This window comes from Larimichthys crocea, chromosome XX (genome assembly GCF_000972845.2).
Source record: "Larimichthys crocea isolate SSNF chromosome XX, L_crocea_2.0, whole genome shotgun sequence".
In the NCBI taxonomy this organism is placed as follows: Eukaryota; Metazoa; Chordata; class Actinopteri; family Sciaenidae; genus Larimichthys; species Larimichthys crocea.
Genome location: NC_040030.1, coordinates 3949435 through 3969936, shown reverse-complemented (window position 1 = coordinate 3969936; position 20502 = coordinate 3949435). Strand labels below are relative to the sequence as shown.

At 42.9% G+C, this 20502-nt stretch overlaps 2 protein-coding genes and 1 pseudogene across 2 annotated transcripts; 1 reads left to right on the top strand and 2 right to left on the bottom strand.

Annotated features, from left to right (window-relative positions):
* Positions 1-5568, bottom strand: part of LOC113744097 (ATP synthase subunit gamma, mitochondrial-like) — a 10060-nt pseudogene extending 4492 nt beyond the window's left edge.
* Positions 5569-6426: 858 nt separating this feature from the next.
* On the top strand, positions 6427-11080 carry kin (Kin17 DNA and RNA binding protein). Its single transcript, XM_019265535.2, has 12 exons — positions 6427-6648; positions 6736-6830; positions 6909-6952; positions 7046-7168; positions 8609-8793; positions 8877-8925; positions 9002-9053; positions 9137-9284; positions 9376-9504; positions 9600-9699; positions 9807-9907; positions 10796-11080. The coding sequence occupies exons 1-12, from the start codon at positions 6535-6537 to the stop codon at positions 10853-10855; spliced, it is 1200 nt and encodes a 399-aa protein (XP_019121080.2). The 5' UTR covers positions 6427-6534; the 3' UTR covers positions 10856-11080.
* Positions 11003-19678, bottom strand: itih2 (inter-alpha-trypsin inhibitor heavy chain 2). The gene is made up of 21 exons (XM_010729515.3): positions 19394-19678; positions 18811-18843; positions 18534-18572; positions 18024-18196; positions 17840-17944; positions 17597-17759; positions 17409-17516; positions 16407-16535; positions 16210-16326; positions 15914-16082; positions 15694-15819; positions 15419-15600; positions 15115-15300; positions 14541-14680; positions 14210-14382; positions 13936-14088; positions 13717-13830; positions 12673-12871; positions 12408-12580; positions 11444-11555; positions 11003-11363 (listed from the first exon to the last, which is right to left on the bottom strand). The coding sequence occupies exons 1-21, from the start codon at positions 19487-19489 to the stop codon at positions 11216-11218; spliced, it is 2838 nt and encodes a 945-aa protein (XP_010727817.3). The 5' UTR covers positions 19490-19678; the 3' UTR covers positions 11003-11215.
* Positions 19679-20502: the final 824 nt, after the last annotated feature.

Below are 20502 nucleotides of genomic sequence, written 5' to 3'. Positions count from 1 at the left end.
AGGGCCTGTCATGAGCAAGGGCCGGTTTACGCTTTTTTGGGGACCCCCTAATTCCAAAAACGAGTACACGCATTTTGTACAGTACCCCGTAGCACTTTAGGATGCAGCACACATGCGCGTCATATGTACAGTACGCTGTAAAAAAAAAAGCATGCACAATTACACTTAAAAAATTGCGAAACAAGCAAGTCCGCGAAAAGTGAACCGCGTAATAGCAACGGGACCAACTGTATCCCAGAAGTGTGGTTTTACTTAAACTTACAGATGCATTTAGCCTTTAAATTTTCAGTTAACCTCAAAAACCAAGTCACAATGGTACAAAAAAAAATCCGCTCTCTCTCTTTTCTTGTCGTGGTGTGCCGAAGACTCAAAGGCTTGTTGCACACACAGTTGTTGCCTTGGTATATATGTATAAAAATCCCAGTTGTAAAATATGTGCTCTGTGTGTTATCCCGCTGTCTGTCAGACTGTGTGAGTACTCCGGCCTGTCATGGAGCCAGGGCCGTTCTAGCTTTTTTGGGGACCCCCTAATTCAGGGGGGCCCAACTCACGACTCGTGGAGACGCATTCAAGATAAACAAGATAAAACACAATGAATAGCACAATAGAAACACAATAAAACTGAAGCAGACAATAGAATTAAAAGAAAAACTAATAAATCAAATTAAAATGAATAAAAAGCACACACCCGCACAAGGATGATACTAAAATAAATAAAGTATAAGTAAAAATCTGCATGTAATCGTAAATCAACACATGTACATGGTGTCAAAAGCCAATGAGAAGAGCTGCAAAACGGCAGGTCAAGCGTCCACTTTTACCCCGAGATTTTTTACAATTATGTTTAAATTATGTGTTGGTATAAAGTGGTCTGAAGATGGGTGGCATATTCCCAGAAGTGTGTCAAAATCTTGATCTGGTGCGTCTGTCGTTGTTACCCTGCCTTCGTCAGATGTGTGAGTCACTGCAGGGCCTGTCATGGAGCCGAGGGCCGTGTTCTAGCTTTTTTTTGGGGACCCCTAATTCAACCGAAGTACACGCATTTTTGTAGCGTCTCCCTATAGCCAATTAGGATCGCAGAACACAATGCGCGTTCATACTGATACAGTACGCTGTAAAAAAAAAGCATGCAAAATTACACTAAAAAAAGTCTGCGAAACACAAGTCCGCGAAAGTGAACCCGTAATAGCGAGGGACCAACTTATCAGAAGTTTGGTTTTACTTTAACTAAATCTGCATGTTAGACTGAAATGTTCCAGTTAACCTCAAAAAGTCCTACAATGGTAAAAAAAATCCAGTTCTCCTCTCTCTTTGTCTTGGTGTTGCCAGAAGACTCAAAGCTAACCTCGATTATATTTTGCATGAAACACACTTTCCTACAAGTAGACCAAAAACATGAGGTTATAGGGTCCAGATACACTTATCTCTTCTGCACTAACATTTCAGGCACATTACAGGCAGCATATCATGCAACACCCCCACAAAAATTGAGTTAGTTGATTATTTACTGTGATTAGTTCATTTTCAGTACGTTTTATGTATTTTTGAATCACTGAAAATGTGCGCAGCTGCATGTGCGCCTCAAGCATGCACATTTCATTTGCATATTTAAGGAAAAAACATGTTAGTAGATCTTTACTCTCTTTCACACTCCACCTAATTCCACCCTCCACTGTTTGGGTCTCAACAGAGGCGCAAGTCAATCCAGACAGAGTGAGTCGACACCGACTCCGGTATCTAAATGACGCACTGGGAAAACACTCCAGAAGAGGGAATTAAGATGACCTACTGAGGGCCAGGAGAGGTGGGTGGGGGGGGTGGGGAGTTTCAACCAACACGTTACCAACTATGGTCCTGTGCGGGGCGTGGGATGCACGGCTTCTCCTATGGAGGTATTGGAGGATGAGAGCGAAGGGAGGGGGATGCTGTCGCAAATACGCACGGGCGTTCCTGAGACTTTTCTTGCTTCTAACAAAAATGAAGATAACCGAGGATAGAAATCGTAATTCAATCTACGTACTTGTGTTTTTTTATTGTTCTCAGAAAGTTTTATGCCAACGTTAGAGCAGGTAGAGTTTACAATGGCTACTATTGGGCCGTGAGAAAGAAGGGATGGCGCGGGCGCGTATGTCCGCTTATTTGGACGGAAAAATTCTTCATCACTCACGTAATATGTCCACTTATCGATGTGTGTTTGGCAGGAATATACATTTAAAACATGATGTATTGTCCTCTGCTTTGATGTAAAACCGCTAAAGTGTTTGCTATACTCTAAAAATAGGTAATAAGAGGAATGTCGAAAAGTTTTTTTTTTTAGGTGTGTGGTTAGTTTTAAAGAAGCTTCTCAGCTCCAGTGTGAATGGATCAACCTTAACATCCTATGCAGTGGGACACACTTAGATCCCCAGGTTTGTTTATATTAGGGCCAACTGTTGGCTGGCATGCATGGTATGCATGATATCAACCCTAAAGACCAAACCAAACTGGTTCTGTCAGCAGCAGGGTTACCACACCACAACCACAGCTTCTCTGTGTCTTCCTCTTCAACAGGTTTGGGTTTCTCCATTTCTTTAGCTCAGACCACTAACCAACACTGCAGTGGACGACACGCACAAGCAGGATGTTTAGGACACACACGAGCCCGGGTGCATTCTAACTCTTACCTCTTGATTGCGTGTCTGTCCTGACAATGTGATTCGTCTCATTTGGTTGCTGCTGGTTCCGTGGGACGTGCCATAGTTGCTTCCTGGTGTATTTACTCTCATCACGCCGAACAGGAAGTGTGGCACATTGTGCGAATGGCTATAGGCTGTAAATGGGCACACGAAGTTCACCAATTTTACAGGGATGTCGATTTGCAGCATGCATGGACGATGCACGGCGTTCTGTTTTAGAGAGGGCAGCATGTCACAGACAGGCTTCTGGCCTGTATTCACAGCATCGCATCTACAGCACACCCGCTTATCAGTTTACTTGCATTTGTATGTTCATCGGTGGAGACAAAACTCTTCCAAATTTTTCAGGAGGTTTTCCCCATCTGCTTTTTTGTCGTAAACGTTGTTAGAGCGTCTGTGCTGTGATACCACCTCTAACTATATGGACACACCCTTTACTCTCATGCTGCTCGTTCTATCTTAAAACACAGATGTTCTTCTAATCACAGGAGATCAAACTGTCGGAGTGTGAAAACAGCAAAGCTGGTCCTCCTAGAACAAGAATATGGGACTTAAGCTTACAGACGTTCTGCAGTATACAACTTCAGGCCTGTTTACCCTTCTGGTAAATACTGAACTTGGGAAAGGGACTTCGCTCAGTAATCCTGTGTTTTATGGGTCCTAGGGATGTCGTTTTCTTACAGATCGTCAAAGTCCAGATCCCCAATTGTGATTTGTTGTTTTGTGTGATGCATGAATAAAATTGACTGGAACTGAAATAAAAATAAACCATCCGTTTGGACCCTTTAGAGTGCATCGATATTCAAAGTGTGGAGGGACTTTCAGCTCCTTCAACATTCCAAGCAGAAAAAGTCCACTCCTTCCTGTGCCCTCCATACCCTGCACAGGCACAGCTTGAACAGCAAGCCACGTGTTCTTCAACACATTCCACAGACTTTACACCAATTCTAGTTTAAGCCCAGAATGTCATCTGGGATAACCAACCCTATTAATAATCATTTTTATCAGCATCGTTGTTGCAGTTTTCCCACTTGTAAATTAGGCTTTAATAAAGCCCATAGAGGAAACGTCTGAAATATTATTCTTGTAGTATTATTTGAAATTAAATGGACAGTGGACAACTGCGCTTTTTTTCAGATTTAAAGGAGCATCATTAAGTTAGAGCTGTGACATTTATAGGATACGTTGATCAATCCATTCTCTTTACGAAATAAAGCATCACGCCAGTTTGACTTCTACAGTACTAACCTTCTTGCATTTTGCGTCTCTCGCTGCAGTTTTATTTCTGATTCTCTCTTCTTTTGTTGTTCTTTCTGCAGAAATATATGACAAAAGATCGACACGACCCGCCACATGATCCAACATTCAGCGTAGAGACTCATCTTAACCCTCGCTGGGCCTGCAGAACTTTCAACTCCTGACTTGACTTGCCGATCCCCATCATGCCACTGATCGTGTTCCCACTCCCAGCTTCTCTGGTGCGTGTAGCTGCCCTGCTGTTCAGCTGCGTGCGTTCAGTGTCACAGCACCACGGGCTGGAGGTGCCCCACTGGGCCATGAGTGACTGTGCATTTCTGATGGGCGTTCCGCTTTGCCTGCACCTTACTGTTTGCTTGCTGGTGGAGCAGTTCGGCCTTCAGGCCCGAACCCCAGTGTCCGGGACCATTTCCCCATCACCTATCGCGCTCGGCCGCCCTTTCTGCCTCTCTTGCCTCTGTCCTCTCCCACTTTATTTCATTCAGGGACCATAATCTCTATGGCGAAATGCGCAGCTATCGCTCACCGCCACCGTTTATCTGCCTGGCAACATAGCCTACATGGGGGAGGTGACCTGTCTAAAGCAAGGCCGGGAGAGGGCAGGTACATGGCTACAGCTCCAGGCTGTTGAAGGTGTGCCAGCCTTTGTGGCATGTATTATCTTCATCCTGTCAGCAAGCCTGTGTAGTATAAACGACGCATTAGCGTGGAAGTGTGCATGGGCGTGTCATGCATATGTTTCTCCTCTCCATGGCTGGGGGTGCTGTGTTTGGGGGATTGCACCGGCTGTCTTCCCCATCCCATTCTCCAAGTTCTTTCAGGTTAAGGCTCCTGGCGGTTATTCATGTACTTACCGCTACCATCATCCTGGCCGTGTTCCAGTTTATGTATTATTGTCAACCTCTATATTTTATTATTAGGGAAATATCACATCCATAAATGTAAATTTCAAGATTCATCACCATCCTTTAAGCTGTTTTTGATTGAAGTTGATTATTATTTTAAGTCTCTTAAGTTAATTACTAATAAAAAATGTTTGCTTTGTTTTATGTTTGCTTTTCCCTTTTGATCCTTATTAAACTATCATGTAACTATGCTGGTGCTGTGTTAGTATTGTACATTTTGAACTAGTATGACTGAATTCTTTATTTGTTTGTTTGTTCTTGTAATAAAGTTTGGAGGGGAAAAATAATTCTTTGTATATTTCTTCTTATAAATAAATAAACTCATTAAAAACATGTTACATTTCACTCTATTATTCATGTAAATTATCCAAAATCGCCGTTTTTACCAACTAATCGTCCCATTTTTTCGATGTAAACTATGTAAACTCTGGATTTTTCCTACTCATGCTCCAAGTTTAATATTCTGTCAGCCTTAACATATCTCTGCCATCTCATGAGACACGAAATGTCGCTGTGTCGCTACTTTTACTCTGAAAACCATTTTTAGTCACACGTGTACACACACCTGTTTTACCTGAGAATAAAAACAAGCCCACTTTGCAAAGTTTTAAAACACTTACCGTAGCTCTGAAGGTTTGTCCAGAATCTTCAAACACTCACCTGTCCACCTGTATCACAGAGGATCCCGGGAATCAAAGTGAGGAAGATTTTTAACTTATTCTGATGCCAAGATGGCAGCCAGACGTGACACAGGCTATCTCCAGTGTTTCGACATTTAAAGTTTTAGACGCAGATTCATTAAAAATAAAAAAATTTCCATTTCCATTTTTTAAGTATTTCCTCATGTACCATATTTATTTTGTGTAACTTCGCTGATAGAGTTGTTTGCTTTTAGATTTTTTATTTTGTCTACACACATATATTAAAATATCAGAATCAAGTTTATTTAAGTAGGTTTGCACTTACAAAGAATTTGACTTGGTGTAGTTGGCGCAGAATAAACATTAAGTAAAAAAATAAATAGAATAAATATACTAAATAGTCTACTAAAATAGAATATAAAAATAGGTATTAATATATAATAATATATAAAATAAAATATATATATAATAATAATATACTAAAATAGAATATAAAAATATGTATTAAATCTATACACTGTATATTGTAAGATATATTATATCTAGTATATTACTAATAGTAATCTTAGTATATTACTATACTATAATAGAGTATGGTGAAGTATACGTGATTCTGATACTACTGCATGAACTTAGGGGAGACCATATTTATAGAAAAAGATAGATTAGACTATTTGAACTATTCTGATTCTGGTTCACAAAATAATTTTAAAAAAGTATGATTATTATTTATAAAATAAAAAATGCAAAGTCAAAAAAATATGTTAAATATCTCAATCACACAGGAGCCACAAACTGAAGATAAATACATTATATTCCACTAATTTAATCAAATGTAACTTCATAAAATGTTTGTTCCGATACTTACAACGCGTCCCTACTTCATAAAATGTTTGTTCCGATACTTACAACGCGTCCCTGAACGCAGCTCGAGTCCCCGCGTGTTTTAGGTCTTTCTCGCGGGATTATGACACGCGGAAGCTGCTCGCGCACAGACTTCACCTGTGACTGAGAAACAAAAAGTCTGAGTTTGTTTCGTGTCTGTTGTCCGTCAGGATGGGAAAAGCGGATTTTCTGTCCCCGAAGGCGATCGCGAACCGGATCAAGTCCAAAGGGCTGCAGAAGTTAAGGTGGTATTGTCAGATGTGTCAGAAACAATGCCGAGACGAGGTGAGGCGTTCATGAAATCCGGTTTATTTGCTGTTTTTCCCTCCTTGTTGTTGTTGTTTTCACTTTTTATTTGTCTTCTCTGTCTAGAACGGCTTCAAATGTCACTGCATGTCCGAGTCCCACCAGAGACAGCTGCTGCTGGCCTCAGAGGACCCCAACAAGTTCATGGACTACTTCTCTGAGTGAGTGTTTGGGTTAAAAATCATGTTGATGTCACATGTGAGTGTTCGTTCATTCATTCATGTGTTTGTGTCCTCCAGCGAGTTCAAAAGCGACTTCCTGGAGCTGCTCAGGAGACGATTCGGTGAGTCCGGATCATCCAGATGTGTCTCCACGACGACAGCTGTTTACTGTCAGCCGCCTGACTGTTTGTTTGTTTGTTTGTTTTTGTTTGCAGGGACCAAACGAGTGCACAACAACATCGTCTACAACGAGTACATCAGCGACAGAGAGCACGTCCACATGAACTCCACGCAGTGGGAGACGCTCACCGACTTCACCAAGTGGCTCGGCAGAGAAGGTGAACTGCAGCTTGTCCAGCTCCTGTTCTAGCACAACACTGGCTCTGAAAAAACCTCCTCTTCTCTATCACAGTCTGGGCGGTCCGGCTAACAAACTGAGCTAACAGCAGCTACGTTTACTTCACTGTCCATCAGGAAACTCTGTTAATCGCAGAGTTAGTGGTCAGACTCTTCTTGCTCGCTCACTCTCTTCTTACGTCCTCTTCAGTCCTATCCTCTGCCATTATGTCCATAGAGGGCTGCTGTTACTTTGTCCACTTGCCCAGCTCCTGTTCTGGCACGACATTGGCTCCACTTCCTGTCAGCATTTCTTGTAAACCTCCTCTTCTCCTTCTTCCCGGTGGTCCAAAATGCTCTAAGCTCACAGCCCGGCTAACAAACTGAGCTAACAGCAGCTACAGTCGGCAGCAGTTTACTTCACTGTCCTTCAGGAAACTCTGTAAATCACAGAGTTGGTGGTCAGAGTCAGTCCCAGATTTACTCTTCTTGCTCGCTCACTCTCTTCTTACGTCCTCTTCAGTCTCCTCTCCTCTGCCATTATGTCCATAAAGGGCTGCTGTTACATTGTCCACTTGCCCCAGCTCCTGTTCTGGCACGACACCGGCTCCGCTCCCCATCAGCATTTCTTGTAAACCTCCTCTCCTTCTTCCCGGTGGTCCACAATGCTCTAAGCTCACAGCCCGGCTAACAAACAAAGCTAACAGCAGCTACAGTCGGCAGCAGTTTACTTCACTGTCCATCAGGAAACTCTGTAAATCGCAGAGTTAGTGGTCAGAGTCAGTCCCAGATTTACTCTTCTTCCTCACTCACTTTCTTCTTAGCTTCCTCCGTCAACGTCCTCTTCAGTCTCCTCTCCTCTGCCATTATGTCCATAGAGGCTGCTGTTACATTGTCCACTTGCCCCAGCTCCTGTTCTGGCACGACACCGGCTCCGCTTCCCGCCAGCATTTCTTGTAAACCTCCTCTCCTTCTTCCCGCTGGTCCACAATGGTTTAAGCTCACAGCCCGGCTAACAAACTGAGCTAACAGCAGCTACAGTTTACTTCACTGTCCATCAGGAAACTCTGTAAATCACAGAGTTAGTGGTCAGAGTCAGTCCCAGATTTACTCTTCTTCTTACGTCCTCTTCAGTCTCCTCTCCTCTGCCATTATGTCCATAGAGGTTGCTGTTACATTGTCCACTTCCCCCAGCTCCTGTTCTGGCACGACATCGGCTCCACTTCCCGTCAGCATTTCTTGTAAACCTCCTCTTCTTCTTCTCCCCAGTGGTCCACAATGCTCTAAGCTCACAGCCCGGCTAACAAACTGAGCTAACAGCAGCTACAGTTTACTTCACTGTCCATCAGGAAACTCTGTAAATCACAGGGAGTTCGAGTTGACTGATTACAGGTCAGCGTAGCATCAACAGTGATTAATCATTTTCTGAATGTCGCTGCCAGGTTTCTGTAAAGTCGACGAGACTCCCAAAGGCTGGTACGTCCAGTACATCGACCGCGACCCGGAGACCATCCGCCGCCAAGAGGAGCAGGCGAGGAAGAAGAAGCAGGAGCTGGACGACGAGGAGAGGAGCGCCAAGTTCATCGAGGAGCAGGTCCGCAGAGGACGGGACAGCAAGGAGACGGACGTGAGTATCGGGTGGGAGGGACGGACTTCAGCTTCAGCTCGGTGAAGATCAAAATGTAAAATATTTTGTATTTAATCCTACAGGAAACTCCAGTTTACACAGAGCTGAAACGAGAGAGCGAAGAGGAAAAAGGTAAATAAATAAAACTTAAATTACAGTTTGAATTTCCTCTGCGTGTTCTCTGACTCGCCCTCGTGTTTTCCTGCAGTTGCATTCAACCTGAGCGCCTCCTCGTGTGTAGCCGGTCCGTCCAAATCGAGGTACGGAAGTCTCATTTCGCTTCCTAATTATCATCAGGTGTAATTGGATTATTTTGTCTGACACTGTTTGTGTCTCCTTGTAGTTCAGCGCTGGGTGCTAGTGCTCTCAAAGCAGCAGCAGCATCATCATCATCATCATCCTCATCATCCACCAAGAGGAAAGACACGCCGTCCGGTTCAGACTCCAGGTCGGAGAAGAAGAAGAAATCCGCTCTGGAGGAGATCATCGAGGTAGAGGAGATGTTTCTTCTTCTTCCTCAGTGTGAGTTTGTATTTGTTCCAGCTGAAAGGAGCTGTGGTGTTTGTTTTTTTTGTTGTTCAGATGGAGGAGAAGAAGAAGAAGAAGCAGGACGCCGTCAGGACGGATTACTGGCTGCAGCCCAACATCGTGGTCAAAGTCGTCACCAAGAGGCTGGGAGAGAAGTACTACAAGAAGAAGGCGCTCGTCACGGTAACGCCGCTCTTTGGATGAGAGTGAGATGTTTGTGTGCGGAGAAGATCGTGCATCACTAACGTCTGTGGATCCGTTATTTTTTAATGTTGTAGGAGGTGAAGGATAAATACGGAGCGGTGGTGAAGATGGTCGACTCCGGAGACAAACTGAAACTGGATCAGACCCACGTGGAGACGGTGATACCTGCACCAGGTAAACCTCCAGAACCCTCTAATGACCTGAGGTGGAAACATCTCGTACCTCCGCTGGGCTTTTTCTCTACCATCCTCCTCAGCGTCTTCTTGTCAAACGTCCTGCAGGTAAACGTGTTCTGATCCTGAACGGTCCGTACAGAGACACGGAGGCTGTGCTGGAGGGAATAGACGTGAAAAACTTCACCGCGACACTCACACTCGACTCTGTGAGTACATGTACATCTGTAAACTGAATATTAAATATGTTTTCTGGCTGCTGGCCGTTGATTGAAAACTATATAACTCTCTATCAGAGATATCTCGCTGTGCAGATAGTTTTGGTTTCTTCTTCGCGTATAAAGACGGATGACGGGTCTCTACTTTTGTACCCACTGTTTGAAAATCAAGCCAAAATATCCCAGGTTACGGCCTCTGTCGAGTGACGTCAGTTGGAGCCAGAGTTTTTCCTGCAGTAGTGATCACAGTTGGAGCCACAAAATCGAGGTCCTACCCCCCAGATCTCAGCTGTCAATCATCTAAAACCAACCAAGCTCTTGAATAAACATCAGTATGATAAGAACAACCTAAAATTACAGAAACCGTCTTATAAATCAAAATTTATTTGTACTTTGTTTACATGGAGGCAGCAGGGTTTATGACCTTTACTGCAGCCAGCCACCAGGGGGCGATCGTCATACTGTCATGCAGTCCATCTGTATACACAGTCAATGGGTTTTAATGTAAAACTCTCTGTCATTGGAACTTTTAGAACCTCAAATAAAATCAGTTTCCCCGTCTGGTTTGAATAATGCACAACAGTCCTTTCTTTTAAATAACTTTTTTCCCAACTAAAAGTCCCTAAAAGTAAAAATCTCTCACGGACACACTCCAACATAAACACAACCAGAGCCGATAAACATAAACTACGTGCACAGATCGATGCCTAAAACGTGTTTTTAGGTAATTTAGGCGAACCTACCCTTTAATCTCTGAGTCTAAATCAGTGGTGGTTGAGCTAAATAAACTGTATTCACCAAAATTTCATAAATAAATAGAAATACTATGACTCTGAGGGTGTAATGTCTCATTAAAGTGTCTTCCTTTGTCGTCTTCAGGGTCAGCAGAAGGGGAAGAGAGTCGACATCGCCTATGAGGATTTCTCAAAACTGGCCTGAACCAACAACCTTTAACCTCAGGCGCCCGCTCAGGCTGAGGGACTCTACTGTGTCAGAGTTACTTTCCCAGGATTCACCTGTACATATATACATACACAGATATATCACACAATGCAACGCCAGTGTGCTGTCACAGAGAACAATGTATTCGATTTGTTTTTGGGTTTTATTTTGTATTGATGTACAAGTTGAACAATTTTCTCCAAATAAATTCAGCAAATGTGACTTCTGGCGTCTAAATAATAATCTTAATAATCAAGAAGTGTCGACATCTCGTACACGTCTTCACCTCTTTACAACTGTACTGACGCAGGGGAGGTTTAATAGCAGCACAGGGTACTTGAACGCCTCTCCGGCTGCTCAGAGCATCCGGAGGAAGCTGTTAAGGTTCGGGACGATGTAGTCGGTGTAGTGGCCGTCGATGAAGCCCTTCCCGCTGTTGTGTATGAACCAGCAGTAGACGTTTGAGCCGCGCTTCTTATCGTGCCTGTAGTCCTTCTGCCAGCCCCTAAAACACACACACACAAACACAGTTTTAATAAGAAACAGGTGTGTTTAGAAATCAGTTTCATATCTACCGAGACGTACCTGGTGACCTGCAGCATGTTGCCCTTCACCTCCATGGTGGCCTGCTTCTTCAGAGGGTCGACTCCTTCGTGGACATCGTACACTCTCACATCAGGCTCTCTGGAAAACTGACCTGAGGGAGGTCACACACACATTTTCAGGTTCAAACACTTCAGTGGATTCAGTGTGGGGTTACAATGTGGGTTAGTTTTGAATAAATGGTCATCGTAAAACTATTTCAGCGGATAGTTTCCAGGGAAAAAACATCAACTATCACTCAAATCCTGGTTAAACGAGCAACTTCCACACTCTAACGAAGGCGATTTACATGAGAACTGTAAACTTGAAGGTCAGACAATCGTCATATTTCAAAATATTAAACACTCAAACTCCAGTTTGCTGAACAACTGCTATTTCACGTTAATTGCTTCTGAAGCTGGTTAAGTCTTAAAAGTTGGGCACTGAAATAAGATCCATGTTTGGGGTCAATTAAACCTTTAAACCTAAACATTTAATGGCCAAATGACACTTAATGCCACCAAGAAGGGTAAATCCTTGTGTCTGATTGGCTGATCAGTTGCTCCTAAAGGTTACTACTCTGACACTTTGATGTAAGTGGAGTAAGTTTCTTGATAAATGTTTCTTATTCTCCATTTTTGGAGAGCAAAAAAAGTAATAATTCTTATGATTTTAACATGCATTACCGCTAATGGCCACTAGATGCCGACTCCAAAAATTAAACTACATTGACGTTGGTTTAAAGAATACTGTCTTGAAATATAAAGTCTGAACTTTTTTAACCATTAGTGATGATCTCAATACGTAATTTGACCTTTTCAAATGTGTGTTAATTGAGATTTTGATTTTCTAGGTTCAGTAACTGTGATTCTATCCGTGTTTTTCTACACTCTGAGACTCGAGATCTGACTATAAACTCTGTAGTTGTACCAAAGCTCGTGAGGTTGCTGAGCAGATTAGAGAGTACCTATGAGTCCGTGGACCAGAGGGGAGTACTGGTTGTTGTCGGCCATGTAGATGCCGAGGAAGTCAACGCTGACTGGGTGTTTCTTCCACACGCGGTGAAGCAGCACCATCACCTGAATGTTATCATTTATTATGACGGACACGTGAGAGTTCTTCCTGATGGAAATCCTCATACTGAAACACAGAAACATGACAACGTGAGGTTAAAATGACCCTGACGTCAGTGCAAGCAAGGCAGACGTTATAATTAACGGCGTGGCGGTTACCCGTCCTGTGTGATCTCAGCCGTTGACCCCCAGGTGAAGGAGTGGTTGTTCCTGCCGTCGGTCATGATGATGCTCTCAGTGCTGACGGTCACGCTGACTCCATCCGGCTGGTAGTAGATCGAGATGGTGCCGAAGTATGTGTTCAGTTTGTTTTTGTGCATCTTCTTAGAGCCAATCAACTGACCGTTCACCACCAGACCTTTGAGACAGGAGGGAGTAGAACATGACCCTTCAAATATGAGGTCATACTTTATTTGGACAGTCTGAATATCAAGTGACAGATTTGTCAAGTGAAGTTCAGAATGTGCAAAGTGTAGAAAGTCAGTGTTGGGTTAGGCTTAGCTGAGGGTTCTTCATTTTGGGAAATGCACTTTTTTGCCATGAGATAGATCAGAAGATTTATACCTCGTTTATACGTTTACGTTAATTATGCAGGTACAACCAGGAGGTGGTTAGATTATCTTAAAGACTTGAAACAGGAGGCCTGTCTCCTTCCAAATATAACAAAAATCCCCCAACCAGCATCTCAAAAACTAAATTAACATCTAATATCTCATTTATAAACCACCAAGTTGTGGTTTCTTACAGGGGTTATGTGTACAAACAGTATAAAACTTGGATATAGTGGTGTGTCTGAAGACTTTAGAAAGTCTTGGTCATGAGTCCCGGCAATAAAACCTGGCAAACTTCAAGAAGTCGCACACAGCCTCTGAACCCGGCTGTGGTTTGTCAAGAAATATTTCCAAGATGTAAGTTTGGTACAAACACTAATGGTTGGTTGGTTGGTAGTCCGTTGGTTGGTCGGTTGGTTTGTTGGTTGGTTGGTTGGTTGGTTGGTTAATAGTTTGGTAGGTAGCAAATAAGTTTATTTCCCAAAATGTGAAATGAACTTTTGCTTTATAATTGAAACCCTCAACAGGTTTTGCCGGTTTCCTCATTAACTGCTGGGGTCTTGTTCATTTACCGTAATTAAACAAACGCCTTAAAATGCAGCAGTATTTTTAACACTTCTAATATTTTACTACCTTTAGTACAGTCTAGTACCTGTTCCACTGTCAGACACCAGGTTCAGAATGTTCCCGGGTTTGGAGTCGATGTTGAAGCAGACGTCCATGTTACTTCTGGGCAGGTGGACGATGAAGTGAGGGTCGTTATCCACTGAGTGAGAAACACTGAACTTGTTACACATTGAGTCCTGTTCACGTTTCACACTGCAGCTAGAAGAGTTTTCATGATTGTAAAGTATGTACGTGTGTGTCTTACCTAAGGTAACCTGTTGAGGCAGGGCCCACTCCTCCGGACCCTTCTCCACCTGACTCGGGGGTGGCGTAGTGGTCATTTGAACCCAGGGTGGAGGCTGGTAGACAACACGGACCGGAGCTATACCATTGGGGCTTCCTCCTCCTCCTCCTACTCCTGTAGTAAGAAGGTAACCCAATTTAGTCATTCAGAACATTAGGTTCATTATTTCTTATTTCTGTCCTTTAAATTCAAACCAAACACCATCGAAACATGAGGTTCATCTCCTGTCAGGCACCTGAGCAGCAGCCATGTTTTGGGTCCTTCGGGGAGTCGGCCAACAGCCTCTCTGTGCCGCCCTCGCTCTCCACCAGCAGAGCCGTGAGAGGAGTGACGAACTGATGCTCCACGGCCAGCGCCATGATCCGCTGGGTGATCTTCCTCTTTTTGGCAGCTGTTGGAGCCAGAGACCTGAAAGAAAACCACACTGCAGAGGTCAAATACTGGAAGTTTAAAAAGACACTTCATGCTCATTTATTTGCATTCATTTTGAACTTTCTTACCGTATCCCATCCCAAGATTTTCGTACAAACCTTCTCAGTCACCCTGTATACTCTCAAGCCTCTCACCTCTCAGAGATCAGCTGTTTGATGGTGATGTAGGCCCACATTTGTCTGGCGAAACCGTGGAACGAGTGCTCCTGCTTAGTCAGCTCCGTGTCCAACTCCGCGGTGTCGGCCTCCGTCTCCAGGGTGATATCCATGCGGGACTGCGAGACGGGAATGGGACAGAGGACACGTCGACCGTGGGCTTGAACACTAAACTTCTGATTGTGCGTTCATGTGATTCATATCTCTACCAACGTGAATCCAAAATCAAGAGAACGATGGAGGTGGAGAACTGGGACGTAGTTTTAGAGAGTGTGTTTTTCCATTGCAGTTGGAATACCAGCCAAAGTGCATGAATTAGGACAGTGGTGTTTAAAGACTCAAAGGTGATTTTCAACTCTAAATCTCTCAGATTGCTAGTTTTGAATAATAATCAGTGACTTGAAGACATTAAACTATCTTGTATTTTACCCAAATATTGAAATTTGTGCATCATAACAGTGTTTTGGTCTGCCAGATCTAAACCTCCATGTTGGAAAGTTCTCACAGGTGCAGTGACATGTTGTAAATGCATGGTTGTGTTCATGATACTCACAGCAGACGCGGTGGTGTAGCTGGTCAGGATGTTGCTATTGGACGGCAGCACCTTCCCGGCCACCACCAGCTCGGAGCCGCTGAAGTATTTGTCAAAGCGGTTCTGCGTGACATCAGACACAGAGTCGTCTGGGAACTGGATGGTGATCCTCCTCAGCAGAGGAGAGGAGACCTGGCTGTAAAATGTCTGCAATGGGATAGGAAGAAGTAAGTAAGTAGCTTAATCAAAGATGTTTCAGGTTTTGTTTGGTCAAGTTTAGAGGGAGTAAGGACAAGTGGAAAAGTTTTCCTCAAAGTTGTTGTACCCGGAGTTGCTCGGCGGCGTCATGGTTGGCATAGATCCTCTGAGCCATGCCCCTGTTCTCCATGGCGATACGTTCCAAGAAGTCGTAGTCCACGTCGAAGCCAATGCCCAGCGAGAAGAGAGAAAACTCCTCCCTCATCACCCGCTTCACGTTCTTCTGGATGGTGCTCAGCTTGATCTCGCCTACACAACATCACGGAACACGGCGTATCAATGGATGAAGAGCTGCTTTGTATCCAAAACTGTTTTAACTACAGGTGAGTCGATCAGTCTTACCCACAGTAGGGTCTCCATCAGACACCAGAATGATCATGGAGACGGATCGAGGGTCAATGAGCCCCTGATTTGCCGCTTTTATCAGCATCTGAACTGCTCTCATCAGCGCCTCATTAATGTTGGTGCCTGGGGTCAATTACCGGACAGATATTTATGTTTACAAGTATTCAGAGCAATCAAAAAACCTCCTACTTGATCAAAGACTCATGTTCTCGCATACCTCCGTTGGGTTTGATGTTCTGGATGTATCTCTTGGCGTCTTCGATTTGAATAGAAGAGCCGGGGACAAGCTCCTCGCTCCAGCAACGCACATTGTGGTTGAAGTCAATGATGCTGAAGTGATCGTCTATGGTCAGGTCATCCAAAATAGCCTGCATGGCCTCCACCGTCTGTCAGAGAAGTTTGGAGTTTAATGCATTCTGCACAATGACCACAGGGTGGCACAAAGAAGGGGTGAAGAATAAGCAGGGAGCCAGAGGATTTGTTGGAGGGATCAAAGTGCAAAAAACAACTTACTTGCTTCATCTTTACTCCCCACATGGATCCACTAACATCAATGACAAACACAATGTTTTTAGAAAGAGGCGAGAGGTTGGAAGGAGCGAAGAACTGGACAAAATGGCCATCGGAGACCTGAAGAGAAACGGCAAAGGCTTGAAGGATCGTCTCAAAAACATTTAATTAGTGAACACTTGGATGAGGGTGTGTGATACCTGGAGTTCCCCGGCATTGCTGTCCCTGTTCACGTCATATCTGACAGTAAACACGCCGTCTATGGCGCTTCCTGTGCAGTTCTCACACTTTCTCTGCTGCTGTAGGCTGGGCTTGAAGACAATGTGAGCCTGAGGACACAGCCATAGTGTATCATACAAACAGACAGACACAGAAATTATTACTATTATTGTTATTATTATTGGGGTTTTCAGTTCTTTATGTTTCATAATATCTCAAAAAGATGAAGATTTTGGTCATGAATTAAAGAGGATGAGATGATTATGTGGCAACAATCAAATATAAAAATACCAATCAATACGTGTGACGTGTGTTGGGGAGGTTTTGTGATATTCCCATCATTGGTGACCTAATTCTTACGGGCACAGCTTAATGGATCTCACTATAAACTGTCATAATAGATGTGTTCGACTGTATTTAACTGTGCGGTTGGCACTGGTGGTGGGAAGTTTTTTAGGTAAATTTCTGGAAACTTTCCATGGGAAGTTAAACTTGGAGATTTTGGGAATATTACAAATTGGAAACTATATGGGAATTATGGAATTTTATGGGAATTACCTGGAAATTGGGGGTAATTTAAACCAAATGTATCATAGCCAAACATAAATATAAATATGACACCGCAAATTTATTTGTAAGGAGAACTTCATCAAGTTTGAATTATTTTACTGAACAATATTTATATCTATATTTTAAATTCCCGTTAATTCTCATGGAAAGTTTCCAACTTTGAAAATTCCCAGAATTTTGCAACCGTAATTTTGCAACATGATTTATTCGTGGGTGGAGATCTGTGCTTGATTTACGAATATGAATCCATAACTTAGTGGTTGTGATAAGTTCTAATATTTCTGCACAGGATTCCAGATCTCTCCAACAATCAGGGCACCATCATCCCAACAGCTATGTGCACCTTGATATTATTAAAAGAACAATACAGAGAGTTGTCCAGCCTTGGCTGAGGAACTGTTTTCCAGTCTTACCTTGTCTTTGGTTTTTGTCACTTTGATTGACTCTGTAAACTGCGCTCCGAGGGAGTTCGGCAGATCTACCATGGAAATGCCCTTTGGTTCAAAGATGTACACATCCACCTGAAGAGAGACCACGTTAGGAACGATTGCAAGAACACATACATGCGTGCAAAAGTACCCGTAAGTTGTGATATTCTTACCTGGAACTGTGGCACCAGCCTCCCAGGCTGCAGGTACAGTGAGTGCTCATAGAAATTCAGCTTCCTGTGCATCATCTCCTGGTAGTGGAGCTCAAACTCAATGTTGCTGCCAGGAGGGACATGGACTTCTGTCTTAAAGGTCTCCATGTCCTGGGAATTAGCCCTGCAAAGCAAAAACATTTCAGTTTGTATGACGATACTGAGTTCTACAGAGGATTTAAATCCAAGTGGCCGGTCCAGTACCTCACGATGCCTGCAGCCTTGCCTCTGGCTCTGGCCTGGGCGTACAGGTTCCTGGCTACCGTCTTCTCCTTCACGGAGCCTATGAATATTATCCCGTTCACATTCCTGCAATGAAAGAAGTGACATTAAACCTCTAGAAGAAGCTCTGTTTATAAGAAGAGTGTTTGGGTCGTGTGGGGCTCACATGGTGAAGTTGGTGATAAAAGCACGTTTGGGGATCTGGACGTTGAAGCCGATGCTCTGGGCTTTGGAGCCCGTGTTGATCACCGAACTCCTGACGGTGGTGTGGGCGAAGCGGGACGTGATCCGGCTCTCCACCTTGTAGCTCTTGACGGTGATGTCATCTCCACGGATGGCCTGTGTGCAGACAATTGAAATAAGGAAGATCTGGGTATCAAGATGGGTTGTCGAATTTACACAGTTCAGCGGATTGTCTTAGTCTTGATTACAACTCAGTTAAATCTCTTTGGATCTGGTCTTGTGATCTGACACATGCATCAAGTATGGTTGCTCAATGGAGTCCTCTGAGTAAAATTTAAATCAGAAAACTCTTTAACAAGAACAGCATTAACAAGAACAAAGTCAATAACCCGTCAGTCATGGGAAACTCTTCAAACAGCAGCATATTGACTATTAGATAAGGTTAAACTCTGTCACAGTGGAGAGGCTTCGAACAACAAGCGGAGAGTCATACCTCAAAGTCATCCTGCTCCTCGCTGGTCAATATCGCTCTCTGAAACACACACACAAGTCTTAATCAACTCTCAGAGAGAAGATTATAAATCACAAACTGGGTTTATAATCAGGATCCGAGTCAGTTTGGTTGATTTTTGTGCAATCAGTAAGTTGCATTCCACGAATGCATGATTGCAACATCAGTGAGGGAAGTGAACCCACAGTTTGTACTCTGGATTTTACAATCAGACGTGTGTGTGAATATGAAATGTTTGTTTGGAAGAAGAAGATCTCACCTTGTGTCTCTCCCGATGATCCTGTAGATGTGACTGACAATTCAAGAAAAAAAAAGTTATTTGTCACGATTTAACTCACATTTAGAGACATGTCGGAGATAAAATATGACTTGTTTGTTAGTTTGCAAGTTAGTTTTAATAGGTCGAAGGTCAAAAACAAACTAATACATGCAAGAGAAAGTTTGTTATAAGCATAATTTGCCTTGCAAGATATAAAATCTGAACAGTTTTGCAACAATTCAGAGCAGTCACACAGAGTAGTCAGACAAACTGAGATGACTTCTGCTATAAAAAGGTTTTAATGTATGTATACACAAAAAAGATCATAAAAAGTGTTTCCAGCATGAGAAAAAGTGTTTTTGTCTCTTTGAATTGAGTTTTTCTCAATGTTCTCCTATAAAATCCCATAAAAAAATCAAATAAGCACCAAGAGAAGCAGAATCTAGGATATAAATCTACATTTTGGCTGTTGACATTTATAAATCACAACTAGTTTGATCCTGATCAGTCTGAACAAGTTGGTTAAACTCGATCGTGTGAATAAAAAGTTGCACAAACAGTTCGTCTGTGTTCGTTAACTCACCGTCTCTTCCTCCCATTCTCCATCTATCACAAACTCAAAGCAGCGGCCCTGCTGGAGGACCAGGAGCCCGAGAAGAAGCAGCAGCAGACGCCTCATGTTTCCAGGCCTTTGGGCTCAAACACACATATAAAAACACATATGTAAAAATAAAAAATAAAAAACACACACACAACGCTGGGAGACAGATGAGATCCTTCTGCAGGGGAGAAACAGAGACGAGCTGAAAAAAACTGAAGGTTAAAATCCACTGAACTGATTGACTCACAGCCCCCCGGTCAATATTTGTTGTGTTTCATGTAACCTAGAAAGAAGAAGGAAACTTTGAAACTTGACCTGCAGAGTGGGCAGGCTGGAGAGGCCTGATCTGACTCCACCGTCAACAGGAGCCGTTTAAACTCTGATATGAAAATCACAAACTGACCAAATCTGTTTTATTAAAAGGCTTTTTATAACACATATCCTCACTTTGGGTGGAAAGGTGTAATGTTGCACAACACCAAATTTGCCCACAAGATGGCACCAAAGTAGGCTGAAATATAACTGTAACACTTAGGTAAAAGTTTAAACACAGAGATTTTTAAGGAAAGATTAAAATTATGTTTTTTTTTACACCATAGCGAACAAACTGATGTAAAAAGAGGCAATTAATTATCATAACTCCCCCAAAACTGACTGAATATTCCAGTCCTGAGGTGTTTCAGTGACATTAGTTCATAAAATAATCATATAAAATATATTTTCCTTCCTTTCTTTACGTCACATCCAGTTAAAGAATGACAGGGTTTATAAGTAAACTTTGCTATTTTATTTTTCTGATTATGAAACAGAGGTCAGATTTCAGCCAGCTGATGGAAGGGCATGGTTAATGCTCCCTTCAGGTGCTCCTTGTAAACTCCAGCTTCTTTTTCCTGTCACTGTCCAAATTTTGAGCAATATTTAACAAATTTAAGTAATTCAAGCTGCAACAAACTAATTAATCATCACACAGAATATCAAACATGTGGGGGAAAGGTTCATGTCAGCCACCTTTCCTTTCAAACGCTGACAGATTTCTTCACTTTGTGCCAAAACTGAAAAAAATGGTGATGAAAATGCAGCAAAATATTAAA